This window comes from Lynx rufus, unplaced genomic scaffold, assembly GCF_022079265.1.
Source record: "Lynx rufus isolate CCGP_SWC_20201006 ecotype Redwood Valley unplaced genomic scaffold, mLynRuf1.p SCAF_18, whole genome shotgun sequence".
In the NCBI taxonomy this organism is placed as follows: domain Eukaryota; kingdom Metazoa; phylum Chordata; class Mammalia; order Carnivora; family Felidae; genus Lynx; species Lynx rufus.
In genome coordinates, this window is record NW_025814832.1 from 30,602,876 (window position 1) to 30,619,933 (window position 17,058).

At 52.2% G+C, this 17,058-nt stretch overlaps 1 protein-coding gene across 1 annotated transcript in view; it reads right to left on the reverse strand.

Annotated features, from left to right (window-relative positions):
* Positions 1 to 13,695: 13,695 nt before the first annotated feature.
* The window catches only part of TTYH2 (tweety family member 2), a 38,096-nt gene continuing 34,733 nt past the window's right edge, over positions 13,696 to 17,058 (reverse strand). The window contains exon 14 of the mRNA XM_047080556.1: positions 13,696 to 15,584. Within this exon, the coding sequence (XP_046936512.1) occupies positions 15,504 to 15,584 (81 nt within the window). The 3' untranslated portion in view covers positions 13,696 to 15,503. The remainder of the gene's footprint in view (positions 15,585 to 17,058) is intronic.

A 17,058-nucleotide genomic window follows, 5' to 3' on the forward strand; every position in this document is an offset into this window, starting at 1 on the left:
CGGTTAAGCATCCGACTCTTGATCTCTGCCCAGGTCATGATCTCACGGTTCGTGAGTTCAAGCCCCGCAGGGGGCCGTGTGCTGATGGTATGGAGGCTGCTTGGGATCTTGTCTCTCCTCTCTGACCCGTCCTTGCTCGTGCTCTCTCTCTCTCTCATAATACACAAATAAACTTAAATAATAAAAGATCATTTATTGAGTACTGAGTACCTGCTAAGCATTATCGTGTTCAGTTCTTGCAACTGCCCTTTGAGGTAGACAATAAAATCACCATTCTACCTTTCAGGAATCTCATACTTAGCGATACCCTGGGTGTCTTGCCCAGGGCCACATACGTAGTTAGTAAGCGGTTCAGCTGCTCTGCCTGACTCCAAAGCTCTTACTCACCAAATGATGCAGTTTTTACCGAGCTAACATGTTTACTGGGAGGCAGGGAGAAACACTCATGGTGATTATGTTGAACTAAATCTCCGGCCACGCCCTGGATCTGACCCTACAGCACACAGATCGGAGAGCCCCAGGCCTCTCTGGAAACTCTCCCACCCAACCACCCGATTGTCCAAAAGGCCACCCACCCCTTCCCAGAGTTCTAGCTTACTGGGCGCTACCCTTCACCGCTCCTGGGGGGCCCTTCCGGAGACTCCCCTCTACATCACTCCGACCGCGATGGGGCTGGGAGTCTGCCTGAGAAGGGGAGAGACTGCCAGACCACTTCCTCCACAGGCAGAATAGTGGGCCTTTGAAAGACCGGTTGGGGGGCGCCTGGGTGGCGCAGTCGGTTAAGCGTCCGACTTCAGCCAGGTCACGATCTCGCGGTCCGGGAGTTCGAGCCCCGCGTCGGGCTCTGGGCTGATGGCTCGGAGCCTGGAGCCTGTTTCCGATTCTGTGTCTCCCTCTCTCTCTGCCCCTCCCCCGTTCATGCTCTGTCTCTCTCTGTCCCAAAAATAAATAAAAAACATTGAAAAAAAAATTTAAAAAAAAAAAAAAAAAAAATGAAAGACTGGTTGGGCAGGGCACAGTGTGGAACTGGAAAGCGGGCTGGGCTGGGCACTGACTTCAAGTTCTGGCCCTGCCACTTGCCAGCTGCTTGACCATGGCTAGGCCACTCTCTCTGCCCCTCTCTGGCTTGTGCTCTCTCTCTCTCTCAAAATAAATAAACTTAAAAAAAACTAATTACATAGACTTCTCTTTAAAAAATTTTTTTTGATGTTTATTTGTGTGTGTGTGTGTGTGTGTGTGTGTGAGAGAGAGAGACAGAGTGAGAGCCGGGGAGGGGCAGAGAGAGGGAGACTGAATCCGAAGCAGGCTCCAGGCTCTGAGCTGTCAGCACAGAGCCCGACGTGGGGCTCGAACCCACGAACTGCGAGATCATGACCTGAGCTAAAGTCAGATGCTTAACCGACTGAGCCACCCAGGCGCCCCGAATTACATAGACTTTTCTAGGAATGCATAGGTTTTGTGAATGCCAGACTTCATGCTTTACATTTGTTCTCATAGTTTCCCTTATTTCACCTACTCATTTGGCAAACATTCACTCAAAGCTGAATAATCAAGAAAGCGTGGTACTGGCATCAGAATAGACATATGTATCGATTGAATGGCATTGAGAGTTTAGAAATAGACTTTGATACTTATGGCCAACTGACTTTTGAAAAAGGCACTAAGGCACCTTATCAGAGAAATGACGGTCTCTTCAACAAATGGTGCTGGGCCAACTGGATGTTCCCATGCGAAAGAATGACCGTGGACCCCCTACCTCATGCCACACACACAAATTAACGCAAAATGGATCTCAGGCACCAGCGTAAGAGCGAAAACTAAGGAGAGAAACGTAGAGGGAAATCTCCGTGACGCTGATAGGGCAGATTCTTTAGACATGGCATCAGAAATATGGTCCATAAAAGCAAAAACAATGATAAATTGGACTTCTTTTGAATTAAAAGCTCTGCACCTCAAAAGATAACATCAAGAAAACGAAAAGACAAGCCACAGACTTGGAGAAAATATCGGCATATTGGGTCTGATAAAGGACTTGCATCCAGGATACACAGAGACTTGCGGGGTCCCGGGCGCCGTGGACTTCAGTTTAGAGGTTCCCTCACTGCATGCTCCCCACAACCCCCCAAACTCACAATTCTCATTCTACATATGAAGAAACAATACCCAGAGAGTTCAAACATCTTGTCAAAGGTGGTGGGTCTTAAGTTGAGGCAGAGCTGGGGCCTAGACACGTCTGGCTCTACGGCAGAGTGATTCTTAGCCTTGGCTACACAGAAACTCCCAGAGGGCTTTACAAAATCACAACCCTCAGGTTAAACTGCAGACAAACGAAATCAGAATCTCTCGGCAGTAGGTGTTAAACTCCTGGGTGAATGAATCCTAGCGTACAGCCAAGGTTGAGGAGCACCGATTTAAAGTGAGGGTTCTTAATTTCTCAGCCAGCATGCTCCAAACCTGGGATGTTCAAACTATGGAGGTTCCCAGGCCCCTCTTGCAAATGTGGACTGTATGTCTGGGGGGGGGGGGCTGGCAATTTGTGCTTTTCACAATCTGGGTGAATGTTACGACCAGACGTGTGTCTAAGCTGCCTCCTCTTACCTCCAAGGCTGCAAGGTGCCAGACCAGTGGGCCATGGCCACTGGCGCCTGAGATGCAAGGCCAAGAGTTATTGTGACAGCCCAGAAGCACTTGCTTGGAGTGGCCTTGGGCCTTGGAGCCGCTGGGGTAGGAGTGAGGGAGTGAGGGTTATCCTAGGCCCCTTTGCATCTGTGTACGATGTTCCTCGAAGGCAGCGTCATCCCAGCCTGCTTCCAGCCCCAGAACTGCTTGACCTGAGTCAGACTCACAGGAAACAGGATCTCCTGCTCTTTCTCCTGGTCTGGAAACTCTCTTGTAACCCGGGAAAGGTAGAGGCCGTGGCTCGGACAGCAGAGGATGGGAACAGAAACACAAGTGGCAGAAGTTGCCCCAGTGTGTCCATTCTACATGGGCAAGGGTAGGGCCTTGTGAAGACGACGGTCAGTTCTCGCCTTCACCAGCGCCCTGCGGAGGGGCCACAGCGCTGCTCCTGGGCCCCCACAGTGACGACGGGCTGCCTGTCTCTCCTTCTGGTAAAAGACACTTGCTGCAAAAGCCAGTTCTCTGGGGACACAAGGAGGCTTAAGAACGTGAGGAAACTCCAGGGGCGCAAAAATAGCCTCTTTAGCCCAGATCATATGTGAAACAGCTTCGCTTTCCTCCTTGGTTCCTCCCAAGGCCAAACCAGGGGCGAGAACGGAGGCATTGTTTTCTATCTGGTGGCAGACAGAGGGGACATTTAAAGGCTGGCCCGGTGACGGGAAGACAGCTCATTCAGGGACCCAGAGTGAGCTCTTTCTCCCAAGCCGGCAGGGCCCGAAGATGAATAGCGAGGTCAGAGCGGGGGTCTCAGGAGGTCTCTCCCCGCCCTGGTGAGACAGAGGCCGCCGGCTGCAGAGCTGTCTGCCTGTGGGGGGGGGGGGGATGGCAGGGGGGCTTCCAAGGGAGGCGGGGGCAGTACTGCTGCTCTTTGGGAGTCTGGGGAGGGGGGTCCCCCACCCGTGGGAACCTAGAGACCCAGGGGCAAGCGGGACTCTGCAGCGAGTCCCAAACATAAGAACACGTCTGGCTGGGGACGTGCTGGCGTGAACATCAAAACTGCAACCGTCTCCCGCGTGCCAGGACGGTCAGACTGGGACCTCCAGCAGTTAACAAAAACTCCTCTCGCGTAATGATAAGGCGCACCGTGATTCCTGGAAAGAACTTCCCTCGACTTAAGAGAAAGTGTGTTTTCCAAGCTTGGGTGGGGCTGAGGGAGCCGCGGGGCGGAGGGGCTCCGTTTGGGAGCTTAGTGTAGAGGCAAGAGGAAGGTGGCTGGCCTTCCTTCCGCGCTGGACTCCACGCGGTATAGACGCGAGAACATTTTCCCCTTCCTTGTGGTCCCTGGGGCAGCCCTTAGTCTTTGTGCCTGGGACTGATGGCCTCTATGTGGCCTCTATGTGGCCTCTATGTGCCCCTGGCTGGGCAGAGGAACACAGGTGGAGAGCTTCCTTCCCTCTTTCTTATGTCCTTGTGCACCTTCTGGAATACGGGGTCCTTCAAATGAGACAGACCTCGCTAGGAATCCACCCTGCCCTCCCTCACCAGGGCATCCCACCAGGGCAATGCTAGGCACACTGGGGTCCACCTGGGGTGAGCTCCAGGTGGAGGGGGAGGACAGGCAGAGGTGGGAGGAGGTCCCCAGAACCGAAGGGTGCTGTGTTGGTGGTAACCTGCTCTCCCCACTACAACACTGTCTCCTTGAGGGCAGACTGTGGTCTTTTCATCCATCGTCATCCCCAGTGCCTGGTGCAAGAAGGAGCCCAACACTCCCACTGTGAGCATGCTGAGGGCCAGCAGGGTCCCAGGGCTCTCTCCTAGAACTCTCTCTCCCCTCCTCTTCCTTTTCTGATTGGAAAAACAAAGCAGAGCTAGAGGTGAGAGGGGGAATCACAGGGTCTGAACGCCCGAGAATGCACTTCTGTGGTTCAAGAGAGCGTGATCAACTTCGAACACGTTGCAGGAAGGTGAAACTAAGCGTGTGACCTTGAACGTGGTATCCCAATGGGCATAAGGGGCGCCTGGGTGGCCCAGTCCTCTAAAAGCATCCGACTCTTGATTTCGGCTCAGGTCGTGATCTCACGGTTTGTGGACTCGAACCCTGCATCCAGCTCTGTGCTGACAGCACGGGGCCTGCTTGGGATTCTGTCTCCCTCTCTCTCTCTGCCCCTCCCCTGCTCGTTTTCTCTCTCTCAAAATAAAAATAAACTAAAAAAAAAATGTCCCCCTCAGGTTGGGGAGTAAATAAAATCATGCATTTTAGGGGACCTGCTGCCTAGCCTGTGCTCAGTAATTTTGAATTCCCTTCCCTCCTTTCTTATGAGAAAGCTCACCTCCCCCCAGTTCAGCCCAGACTCTACTTTCCCACCAGCCAGCTGTGAACCCTTTAGAGGTCTCCCTCCCTCCAAGAGACCCCGGGGATCAGGGCCAGACCGACTGGGAGCAGGGGGTGTAGGAGGCAAGGTGACCAGAACCTGCATGGTCCGGTGAGTCGCGAGGACTGAGGGCAGCCGGGACGAATGGGGCGCGGACACCTGGCCCCCCACCCTCCGGCAGAGCTGTCCCAGGAGGCTGCCCCCACGGAGAGTTTCTGGCACTGTCGCTGATTATTACCGTCGGGGGCTCCCTGCTTCACTCTCCTCTCCTCCTCAGCCTCGGCCTCCTCCCGGCCCGCGCCCTTACCCTCGTCAGCTCGCTCGCGTCGCCGCCTGGCCGCAGGGGAAGCACCTGAGCCCCCGCCACCGGGCTTCTCCAACGGCTCCGAGGTACGGCGTTTACCCGTTGCCTAGCAACCCCCAGCTGGGCCTGGACGCGGGGGCGGAGGGCTCCCCAGAGCACGTGACTGCCCATCCCGCTGCGTCGGAAGCACTCCCTCTTGTGGAAGTCTCCAGAGTCGGGAGAAAAATTAACCAAGCCGATCAAACACTGGCAAGAATAGACGTTTGTGTCATCTCTGCGAAGGTGCTTATCCAAGTCTACAGAAAACGCACCGGGCAAGATCCTGAGACGATGCAAACTATTGTAGACAGCGCCTCGGAAGTCATGCGCCCTGGTTGGTGATGCCGGGCTCTGCTACTTACTTCCCTGTCGCCTGGCAGGTTGTCTTCCTGTCCCTTCCGTCGGGGTCCCTCAACCGCTCACTGGGAATTAAACCCCCCCAGTCGCCCCTGTGCTACCCTATCCCGGGCACCTCGTGCAATAACCAAGCCCCGGAAAGTGGGGCGGGGTGTTTCCACAGCTTAGCTGCTGGTTGTAAACAGGCAGTAAGTGTTCACGGAATGCATGAATGAATACGATGAAGTTTCTCCTGGGGTTAAGGCAATGAAGCTAGATAATGTAAACGGGGAGCGGGGTATGGGTGGGGGGGGCTAGCTCACGTGGGTTTGAATCCCAGCTGGGCCGTTTACTGATCATATGACCTTGGGAGAGTTACTAAGACTCAACCTTCTTTAAAAAAAATTTTTTTTAATGTTTGTTTATTTTTGAAAGAGAGAGAGAGAGAGGGTGCACGAGCGGGGGAGGGGCGGGAGGGGGACAGGGGAGATAACAGCAGACAGCCTGTGTGGGGGTCAAACTCAAGAACTGTGAGATTGTGACCTGAGCTGAAGTTGGACGCTCAACCAACTGAGCCACCCGGGCGCCCCGAGACTCCTGGGGCGGACAGTGACAGAACTGGGAGACACAACTGAGACAACACAGCAGAGTGCCCATGGCTGTCAGCTCTGGACTTCCCATCTCGGGGAATCAGGCTAACCAAGTTTAGGGATGGGTGCTGGAGATCCGGACGGGGGTAGACAGGGGATGTGTCAGCCCCCAAAGTGGGATTTGGGGTTGGAACTGGTCTTGACAAATGGTGGTAAGTCGCAGGGGAAGGCGTGGGGAGAGCATTCCAGATTGGGGGGAGGGCATGGTGTATGCAAGGGAGGGGCATTTGTGATGGAAGAAAGACACTTGGGGGAGGTTGACGCATCATTGTGGCAGGAGTTGACAGTCCCTGTAGGGGAGAAAATCAGAGAGGAATTTGCAAAGGCCAGCTGGGGCCAGTTTGTGGGGTGTCCTGTGAGGAAGGCTGAGGCATCTGGACAGCTCCCTGTGGGTTTTTGGAGCTGTCAGATTACAGGAAGAAAGCAAATGTCCCCGACTCTGGCTCCCCAACTTCTCCATAGTGTGTCTTCGCCACTAGTCACCTGCCTTTAACTGGGCAGGTGCAACAGAATTCCCAGCACGATGGCACTTTGCCCAAACATACTAACAAGCCCCACAGTGACGGCTGCCACCAACCCCCCCTCCCCTCCCCCCGGCCCTTGCTCCCACCAGCGTCTCTAAGCAAAGGGTTTCCTCGGGGTGGGCGCTGAGGGTGTTGCTGGCGGCTGGGTGCAGGAGCGTCTAAAAGCCCCACCGAACTGGCTTTGTGTGCTCGGAGGCAAATCAGACGCAGACAAAACGTCCAGAAGAAACAGATCGGCTGCACAATGGAGCACTGGCTGGTTGGGGCTGGAAACATTGGCATCCTCCTCCCCCTCCCCCACCCCCAGCCCTGGAAAGAGGAGACCCTCTGTGCACACATTATTCCCTGGGTGGGGAAGTGGGAGCAGCGTACCTGCAGCCACCTTTCTCTTGGGATCGCAGTGATTTATTACAGGTTCCCTCCCCCCATCCTTCCCTGCACTCAGAAGGCCTCCAGTGCTTCCAACAGCCTTGGGCACCTCTGTTCTCTGGCACAACGGCCGTCACCCCTTGGCAGGTCTGTCTCAGCCGCGCCGGCCGGGAAAGCCAGCATGAGGTCGTATCATTAGGAGTTTGCACAGGGATCCCGTTAAAAACAATTTTCAATTCTCTCTGATCTCTGCCCAATCACAGGGCAATGGACTCCTGGAATCCTTGGCTGAAGGCGCCCCCCCCATGTCCCCCCCCCCCCCAGGCCAGTCCATGATCCATTGCACTGCTGTCTTCCCCCACCTGTTCTTTTTCCGATTTTTTTCTATCATGGTAAAATACGCAGAACACAAAACGTATCACCTTAACCATATTTAAGAGTTCAGTTCAGCAGCATTAAGTGCACTTACAACGTTGGGCCACCGACCATCTCCAGAACTTTTTCATCTTGCATAACTGAAACTCTGTAGCCATGAAACCCTAACTCCCCATTTCCCCCTCCCCCACCTCCTGCCACCCAACAGTCCTACCTTCCGTCCCTATGATTTTGACTACTCTCAGCACCTCAGAAGTGGAATCACACGTCTTTTTGTGATTGGCTTATTTCATTCAGCATAATGTCTTCAAGGTTCAGCCAGGTTGTAGCCGGTGTCAGAATTCTCTTCCTTTTGGGGTGCCTGGGTGGCTCAGTCAGGCATCTGACTTCAGCTCAGGTCATGATCTTACAGTTTGAGATCGAACCCTGCATTGGGCTGACAGCGCAGAGCCTGCTTGGAATTCTCTCTTTCTCTCTCTCTGCCTCTCCCTCACTCGTGCTCTCTCTCAAAATAAATACATAAACTTAAAAAAAAAAAAGAATTTTCAGGGTGCCTGGGCGGCTCAGTCTGTAAGCGTCCGACTTCAACTCAGGTCATGATCTCAGGTTCGGGAGTTCGAGCCCCGCGTCGGGCTCTGTGCTGACAGCTCGGAGCCTGGAGCCTGCTTCAGATTCTGTGTCTCCCTCTCTCTCTCTGCTCCTCCCTCGCTCACACTCTGTCTCTCTCTCAAAAATAAATAAACATTAAAAAAAATTTTTTTAGGGGCACCTGGGTGGCTCAGTCGGTTAAGCGACCGACTTTGGCTCAGGTCATGATCTTACGGTCAGTGAGTTCGAGCCCCGCGTTGGGCTCTGTGCCGACAGCTCGGAGCCTGGAGCCGGCTTCTGATTCTGTGTCTCCCTCTCTCTGACCCTCCCCCACTCATGCTCTGTCTCTCTCTGTCTCAAAAATAAATAAACATTAAAAAAAATTTTTTTTTAAGAATTTTCTTCCTTTTTAAAGACTGAATAATATTCCATTGCATGTATGCATTGCATTTTGTTTATATCCACAGATGGACACTAGGATTGCTTCCGCTTTTTACTACTCTGAATAATGGTGTTGTGAACGTGGATGCACAAACCTCTCTTCAAAAGTGTGCTTTGGGGTGCCTGCCTGGCTCAGTCGGTGGAGCTTGTGATTCTTGGTCTCGGGGTTGTGAGTTTGAGCCCCACGGGAGGTGTAGAGATTACTTAAAAATAAAATCTTAATGCCCCTCCCCTGCTCGTGCTCTGTCTCTCTCTCTCTCTCTGTCTCTCAAAGATAAATAAATATTAAAAAATAAAATAAAATCTTAAAAAGAAACGGTGCTTTCAAATCTTTGGGAAGGAGAATTGCTGGATTCTATGGCAACCTTATCTGCTTAATAGAATTTATTAATTTTTCCAAGAGCCACCGTACTGTTTTCTACAACAGCTGTGCCATTTTGCATTCCCATTGATAGAGCACAAGGGTTCCGGTTTCTCCACGTCCTTTCCAACAGTTGTTCCTTCCTGTTTCTTTTTTTTTTTTTAATTTTTTTTCAACGTTTATTTATTTTTGGGACAGAGAGAGACAGAGCATGAACGGGGGAGGGGCAGAGAGAGAGGGAGACACAGAATCAGAAACAGGCTCCAGGCTCCGAGCCATCAGCCCAGAGCCCGACGCGGGGCTCGAACTCACGGACCGCGAGATCGTGACCTGGCTGAAGTCGGACGCTTAACCGACTGCGCCACCCAGGCGCCCCTGTTCCTTCCTGTTTCTTGATAGTTGCCATCCTAATGGATGGGAGGCAGGACTTTACCATAGCTTTGCTTTGCATTTCCCCAGCGATTAGCGATGGGGAGCATGTTTTCATGTGCTTCTTGGCTGTTTGTGTGTCTTCTTTGGAGAAATGTCTACACAAGTCCTTTGTCCAGTTTTGAATCAGGTTTTATTTTGTTATTGTAGGAGCTCTTTATATATTCTGGATATGAATCCCTTATCAGGTACGTGATCCGCAAATATTTTCCCCCATTTTATGGGTTGCTTTTTTGCTCTGTTGATAGTGTCTTCTGATGCCTCCAATTAAAACTTTTTCATGAATTAGGGGCACCTGGGTGGCTCAGTCGGTTAAATGTCTGACTTCAGCTCAGGTCATGATCTTACGGTTTGTGACTTCAACCCCCCATCCGGGTCTGTGCTGACAGCTCAGAGCCTGGAGCCTGCTTCAGGTTCTGTGTCTCCCTCTTCTCTCTGCCCCTCCCCTGCTTGCACTCTCTCTCTCAAAAATAAATGAACATTACAAAAAAAATTAATTTTTTTTTCATGAATCCAGCTTGTCTATTTTTTCTTTCATTGTCCGTGCCTTTAGGGTCATGCTCCAGAAATCACTACCAAATCTGACGTTGTGAAGTTTTTACCTTATGCTTTCTTCTAAGAGTTTTATAACTTTAGGTCTTATTTTGAGGTCTTTGATCCATTTTTAGCTAATTTTTGCTGTATTTGCTTTTTGGTTAAGAGACCAACCTAATTCTTTTCCATGTAGATATCCAGTTTTTTCTTTTTAAGTTTATTTATTTATTTTGAAAGAGAGAGAGAGAACAGAGGAAGGGAGAGAGAGAGAGAGAGAGAGAGAGAGAATCCCAAATAGGCTGTGTGCCCTCAGTGCACAGAGCCCAATGTGGGGCTTGATCTCGTAAACTGTGAGATCATGACCTGAGCCGAAATCAAGAGTTGGTTGCTCAACCAACTGAACGACCCAGGTGACCCAGATATCCAGTTTTTCCAGCACCTTTTGTTGAAAAGATTGTCCTCTCCCCCATTGAATTACCTTGACCTTGACCTTATTGAAAATCATTTGACCACACATGTGAGAGTTAATTTCTGGACTCTGTTTTACTCTGTTGGTCTCTATGTCTGACATCATGCTAGCATTACTCTCTCTTAATTATTGTGGTTTTGCAGTAAGTTTTGAAATCAGAAGTGTGAGTCCTTCAGCTGTGTTCTTTTTCAAGATCTTTTGCCTATTTGGGGCTTGAGGAGATTCCATATGGATTTTTAGGATGGGTTTTTCTATTTCTGCAAAAAAAAAAATGTCATTTTTCAACAGGGGTTTTGTTGAGTCTGTAGATCACTTTGGGTAGTATTGACGTCTCAACAATATTGTTTTCCAATCTGTGAACATGGCATGTCTTTCCATTCATTTATTCCTTTAATTTTTTTCGGCAATGTTTTATAGATTTCATGATACAAGACTTTCATTTCTTTGGCTAATTCTTAAGGGCTTTTGGGGGGGATACTATTGTAAACATAATTATTTTTTAAATTTCCTTTTCAGATTGTCCACTGTCAGTTTTGATTTACAGAAAAGTTGTAAAGGTGGTACAAAGAGTTCCCATACACCCCTGCTATGGTTGGAATGGTTATGTCCTCCCTGAATTTATATGTTGACATCCTAATGCTCAGTGTGATGGTATTCAGAGGTGGGGCCTTTGGGAAGTGATTAGTCATGAGGAAGGTGGAACTGTCGTAAATGGGATTCCTGCCCTTATAAAAGAGACCCCACGGAACTCCCTAGCCCTTTCTACATGTGAGAACAGAGAAGAGGCACCATCTAGGAGTCAGGAAGCCTTGTCTATTTGTAAACGCTATGAAGTCAAGGCCACGATTGCCTTAGAGACTTCTGTAGTCCCAGGATTTAGAGAAGGTGATGTGCTTAGGCCAGGGGCGAGCAACCTGCAAACTACTTTAAGAGAGAGTAAATATTTTAGGCTGCAGGTTAAGGAGAAAAACCAAAGACATTTCGTAGATACTTATACGACAAGAGAAAAACATCCCCGTTGTTGATTAGCGAAATTCAAAATATTATGCTGAGTATACTTTTTTTTTTGTAGGACAGGACTGTTGATGAGAACGAAATTCTCTGGAGGGGGGACAACACCTTGTTTCACTGAGACTCAGGATTAGTATTCTCTACTGTCAAAATCAGTTGCAAGTATTTGATTAAAAAAAAAACCCATTAAAAAATACAAAAACTGCGCTCACAGAGGCCACACATGGCAACAGGTCAGACTAAGCTCACGGGAGGTAGTTTGCTGGCTCCTGTGATAAGCAATCAATGCATTTTTGAAGGAGGGAAATTGAAATTTGAAAGGGAGAAGAAAGGAAAGTAAGTTCTCCTGACCTGGGTACATCCGTCAGGGGGCACCCGAGGCCTCTTGAATGCTGACGGCTCCCCCAACACTGTAGAGCCCAGAGGCAGTGATATTGCCCCCAGTTCTTTGAGACACGAGACCCCGAAACGTTAGAGGGGGCGAAAGCACGGCACAGCACAGTTCAGGGCTCCTGGAGAGGAGTCAGCTTTGGAGAAAGGACCACGCGGTCGCCGCTCCACACGGGGGAGTTGGCCCTGAACGACAGACTCAAACGCACACCTGTTCCCGGCAGAGGCTCCCCTTACAGAGGGCCGGATGTTCATTACTTCCTCTCTGGGAGCAGGTTCCTGGGTCTGGGGTCAGTGCTGTTCAGAGGTGTTTAGAAACGCTAAAGGCTGCGCTGGTGGGCCAGGCAGGCAGAACACGGGCATGCTGGGCACCGAGGCCCTCTCACCCCACCCCTTTCCCTTGGTGAGAGATTGGTGCAGGCCAAGGCAGGAATGCAGGGGTTAGCGGGTGACACACGTGGGGACCCAAACCACCCTCAGCTGTGCATCCCCACGTGGCCTCCTTCCCACTTCATGCAGGCCCCTGCCTGCAGCGCGGGTCTCTCTGCAGCTCCCAGAGACAACGAAAGCCCCCAAAGTGAATCTCATCTGAGCATTGAACTGCAGTTACCTTTAAAGAAAGAATCAGATGGGGGGCGGGGGCGCCTGGGTGGCTCAGTCGGTTGAGCGTCTGACTTTTGATTTCAGCTCAGGTCAGGATCTCAAGGTCTGTGGGATCGAGCCCCGCATTGGGCTCTGCGCGGGCAGCACAGAGGCTACTTGGGATCCTCTGTCTCCCCCTTTCTCTGCCCCTCCCGTGCTCGCTCTTGTGTGCTTCTCTCTCTCTCTCAAAACTAAAGAAACATTTAAAAGAAATCAGATTGGTTTCTCCACTGCTTCAAGCCTTTTCCCCAGTGCTCTTGGTTTCCTGAGATGAGGGAGAAAGGTAACTCTACACGGGGTGGGGGAAACATTCTCATTTGAGAAATGCCCTAGTCCTGATGCTCAGGTTTGAGGGATGCAGAGTTCTGAGTCTGGCATGTTCTGTGGTACACAGCCCTCTGTATCACACCTCAAGTGCTCCCAAAGGATGCATAATCTACTCCCTTCAGGAAGCTCCTTACAAAGCAGTCACTTCTGGGAGCCTAGCTGCCGAACACAAGGGTCAACAGCAGCACAGGGCCACGGGCGGAGAGCCGGAGTCTGCCCTATGAAGGGTACAGGGCATCTCAGTGCCCCAGCCCAGAGGGATCGTGTTTAATTAACAATTCACATAACTATCTGGGACAGTCCTCAGTACACTGCAGGTGCTCAATAAATGCCACTACTTATTACTAGCAACATTAAGAGCACTGACCTTCAGGGGGAACTTGGGAGAAAGACTGGGGCGGGGGAAACAAGGCCTGTCCTTGGTCCTGAAGAGTAGCTGGAGGCCACACGAGAGGTCCTGTGACATTCCTTCAATAGTCCTGTCTTGGGGCGCCTGGGTGGCTCAGCCGGTTAAGTGTCCGACCTCAGCTCAGATCATGATCTCACGGTTCGTGAGTTCGAGCCCCGCGTCGGGCCCTGTGCTGACAGCTCAGAGCCTGGAGCCCGCTTCGGATTCTGCGTCTCCCTCTCTCTCTGCCCCTCCCCCACTCATGCTCTGTCTCTCAAAAATAAACAAACATTAAAAACAAGTTAAAAAACAACGTTCAAGAAAAAAATCATCCCGTCTTTCAACCCTTGCACTGAAGTCACTGAAATCTGCCGAGAAGCCCTCCCCACCAAAACCCAGCTGGAAGGGAGCGCTCGGTGCCCCTGTCACTCCCGCAGCGGAGGCAGTTAGACGGAGTGCACGCTTTAGTACAAGTGGTTTATTTCTCCCCAGGTGAGGGCGCACATGTACCAAGCAGAAGTGGGCCCACCTGGCTCCTTCAGGAACCACCCGAAGGATTCTAGTTTAGTTTACATGCATTAAAAACAACTCTACAGTTGCCAACCACAAAATGTTAAGAAGCAACATCTTGACACCACGGAGTTCCTATCTGCGTGCGATGTGGCCCCACACAGATATATTTACGGTACACGGGATGTCGAGGTTAACGCAGGTAAGACGGGAGTCCTGGATGCCCCGTGGCTCTGTTCTGTCCCGGGGCCGGGGCCGGGCGTGGACAGCCATTCTGCTGTGAGTGTTTTGATGGCAAAGTGGCTCTCCCCAAACGGAAATGGAGCCCTGGTTCCAAGCCACGCCTCCCCACGCCCCTGGCTTCGGGTGAGCAAGGCTGTGGGGGTTCAGTGTCTCGAACTCTGAGTTGACAGGAGATTAGAAGCACCAGAGACCCTAACCCTAGATCCTCAGCAGTCAGGATGGTGGGTCATTGTTTCCTCCTGGCCAACAAGCTCCTTCTCAGCGAGCAGGTACATCCCAGGACAACGGGATGGGTCCGGGGTTGGGGGGATTAAAGAGGCCCCTCTCAGGTCAAGACACAGTCGTCTCATTTTGCTGAAACCTTTTACCGCAAACTTGCTCAAAGACAAAAGGGAGGGGCGAATTCACATGGGCATTCCCCAGAACAGGGGACTCTGGTCAGCTGTCCCTCTTTGCTTCCTTCCTGTTTTAAAGGGCCTCCTCTCCGACTGGGATGAACCCACATCCCCATCGAGCAGCAGCTCGGGACAGCGTGTCTCACTTATCTTGTACTTTGTTTCAAAACCCTCCCTCCCTGCAGATGCTTAAAGACCCGGCCGATGCCAGACAAATCTGCAGCCGGGGGTAAGGAGTGAGCCCCAAGTCTATTGTAAAAACTGGATGTGCTGTGAGCTTCAATTCTTTGGATAATCAAAGTATTCAAAACACTGGGAGGAAAAAAAAGTTAAAGTCGCTTTCAAAGTGTCTATTAATACCTGAGACTGTCCCTACCTGCGGCGAACCAACTCACAGCATCGATTCTGGAATGGAGGAGAGGCGGGGAAGGGCGCAAAGGATGAGCAGAGAGTGGCTGCTGTTACCCACACTGCCCCCGGCTCTCACCTACGAGGAGCCTACGAGGGACGAAGCTGTGGTCCCTCAGCCCGGGAACCACCCACCACACAGCCTCTCCAACACCTTCCCTCTGTGGTCCAGGGAGAGTCCGTCTGGTGGCTCCGGGGCACTGATTTGGACAGTGTCTCGTCTCATCAGGGACATCACCTCCCTTAGAGGCATCTCCTGATCAGCTCTTCCGTTTTTATCCCCGGGAAAATGCCGCCCATCAGCCGGGCAGCCGAGAGGAGAGAGGGACTCAGGGCGGGTGGTCACCCGGACTTCCGGCCGTGTTAGCAAGAGGCACGGTCCTGGCAATGAGAACCATACAGCTCTCAGGTGGTGACGCCCGACCCTCCTTACTGCCGCTCCCCAACTGGCGAGGGTGGGATGTGGGGGTGAGCAGAACGAGGCTCCCCGCTTCGGCGTGGCTAAGCACCTGCGGGCGTTTCCGGTGTGGACAGGAGGGCAGAGGAGGGAGAGGCTGGCCCGAGTCACGGGTCTTCTGTCCGCCTGGGCCTTTGGTCAGGAATCTCAGCCAAGCCCGGGCTGACTCTCCCTGCTTCTCTGCAGCCCCAGGAGCCTGCCAATCCCGTGGTCCTGCGTCCAGTCTCCAGACGCCTTTGGTTTCTATTGAAGAAATGCGTGCGTTGGCATTAATTAAAAACCAAAACAGATCAAGGAGGCAGGAACCTCTGCGGAACGCGTGTTAGGCTGGAAACTCATTCCCGTAGTGCCTCAGGTGCTCATCCGCCACGGACAGGTAGGTGGCCCTCATGCTGGGAGAATACTGTGGGAGAGAGGGGGAGGGGACGAGTCAGAACAGGGTCACCTGTTACAGTGAAATCAGACCGTACTAGCAAAGGGGCCGGGGCTTCTCAGGGAGCGGGGGCCGGGCCAGTCTTTATCACAGGCATCGTGGGGACTGGCCGACACCAGAGTGGCTTGGGCAGGCTTCACTGCTGGCCATGCTTCCAGTCCCGGGGCCATCAGGACGTCTGGCTTCCAGCATCAGATGTGAGATGTACACACAGACCAGTCACCCTCCCTCTGCTATGGCTGCCACATCCACTCCAGGCCACACCACCGCCACTGGGGACAGCATCGGGGTGCACCAAGGCACTGGGGAACCTGCCTCCTGAGTAGCTGAGGGCACAGGCCCAGAGATTCAGAGACCCAGGTTCAAATCCCAGTTATGCATTTTACTCATCCCGTGACCTTGGCTGAGGCTTTCCAACCTCTGCGAGCCTCAGTTTCCACATCTGCAATCAGGGACCTAAGAGCACCAGGCAGTAACCGTGCAAGAACGAGATGCTATAAAACAGGCAAGACACCTCACACAGCGCATCTCACACACTCGGCCCAACGTTACAAACACCTGGGAGCCTAACAGTTCCTGATGCTCGGGCCACGCCCACCAGTTTTGTTTTGTTTTATTTTGAGGTAAAACCCACATAACAAAATTAACCACCTTCAAGTGCCACCAGCACTTTTTTTTAGTTTATTTAGTGCTGAGAGAGAGAGAGAGAGAGAGAGAGTGAGAGAGACCACACGTGGGGGAGGAGCAGAGAGAGAGAGGGAGACACAGAATCGGAGGCAGGCTCCAGGCTCTGAGCTATCAGCACGGAGCCCGACGCGGGGCTCAAACCTACAAACTGTGAGATCACGACCTGAGCCGAAGTCGGATTCTTAACCCACTGAGTCACCCAGGGGCCCCGCCATCAGCATGTTTTCAAAAAGCTCTTCCAAATGCAGCCAAGTCGGAGAAGCAGTGACCTAACACAAAGTGTGCTCGACGGACGTTCGTTAGCGACTGCTCGGGGAGCACAGGCCTCCAGCTGGGGGGGCGGCGGGGATGGGTGCTGGGGCTCTTTAACCCAGCGGTTCTTAACCATTTCGCAACGTCTAAGACATTTCTGGTCATCACACCTGGGGGGTAGGGAGAGTGGGCAGAGGCCAGGGATGGAGGTAAACATCCTACAGCGCCCAGGACAGCTGCCCCCCACAGAAGGACCCAGCCCGTCAGTAGAGTGGGGGAGGAAGCCTGCTTCAGACTGTGGGGGCTTCTCCAACCTGCAGCCCCAGCTTTCCCCGTGAACCCATTAGAAACGCAGATTTCCCGAATCAGAAACGGGCTGGGCCCAGGATCAGGGCGCCTGGGTGGCTCAGGAGGTTAGGTGTCTGACTTTAGCTTGGGTCATGATCTCACGGTTCCTGAGTTCGAACCCTGTGTCGGGTTCTCAAAGCGCAGAGCCTGCTTTGCA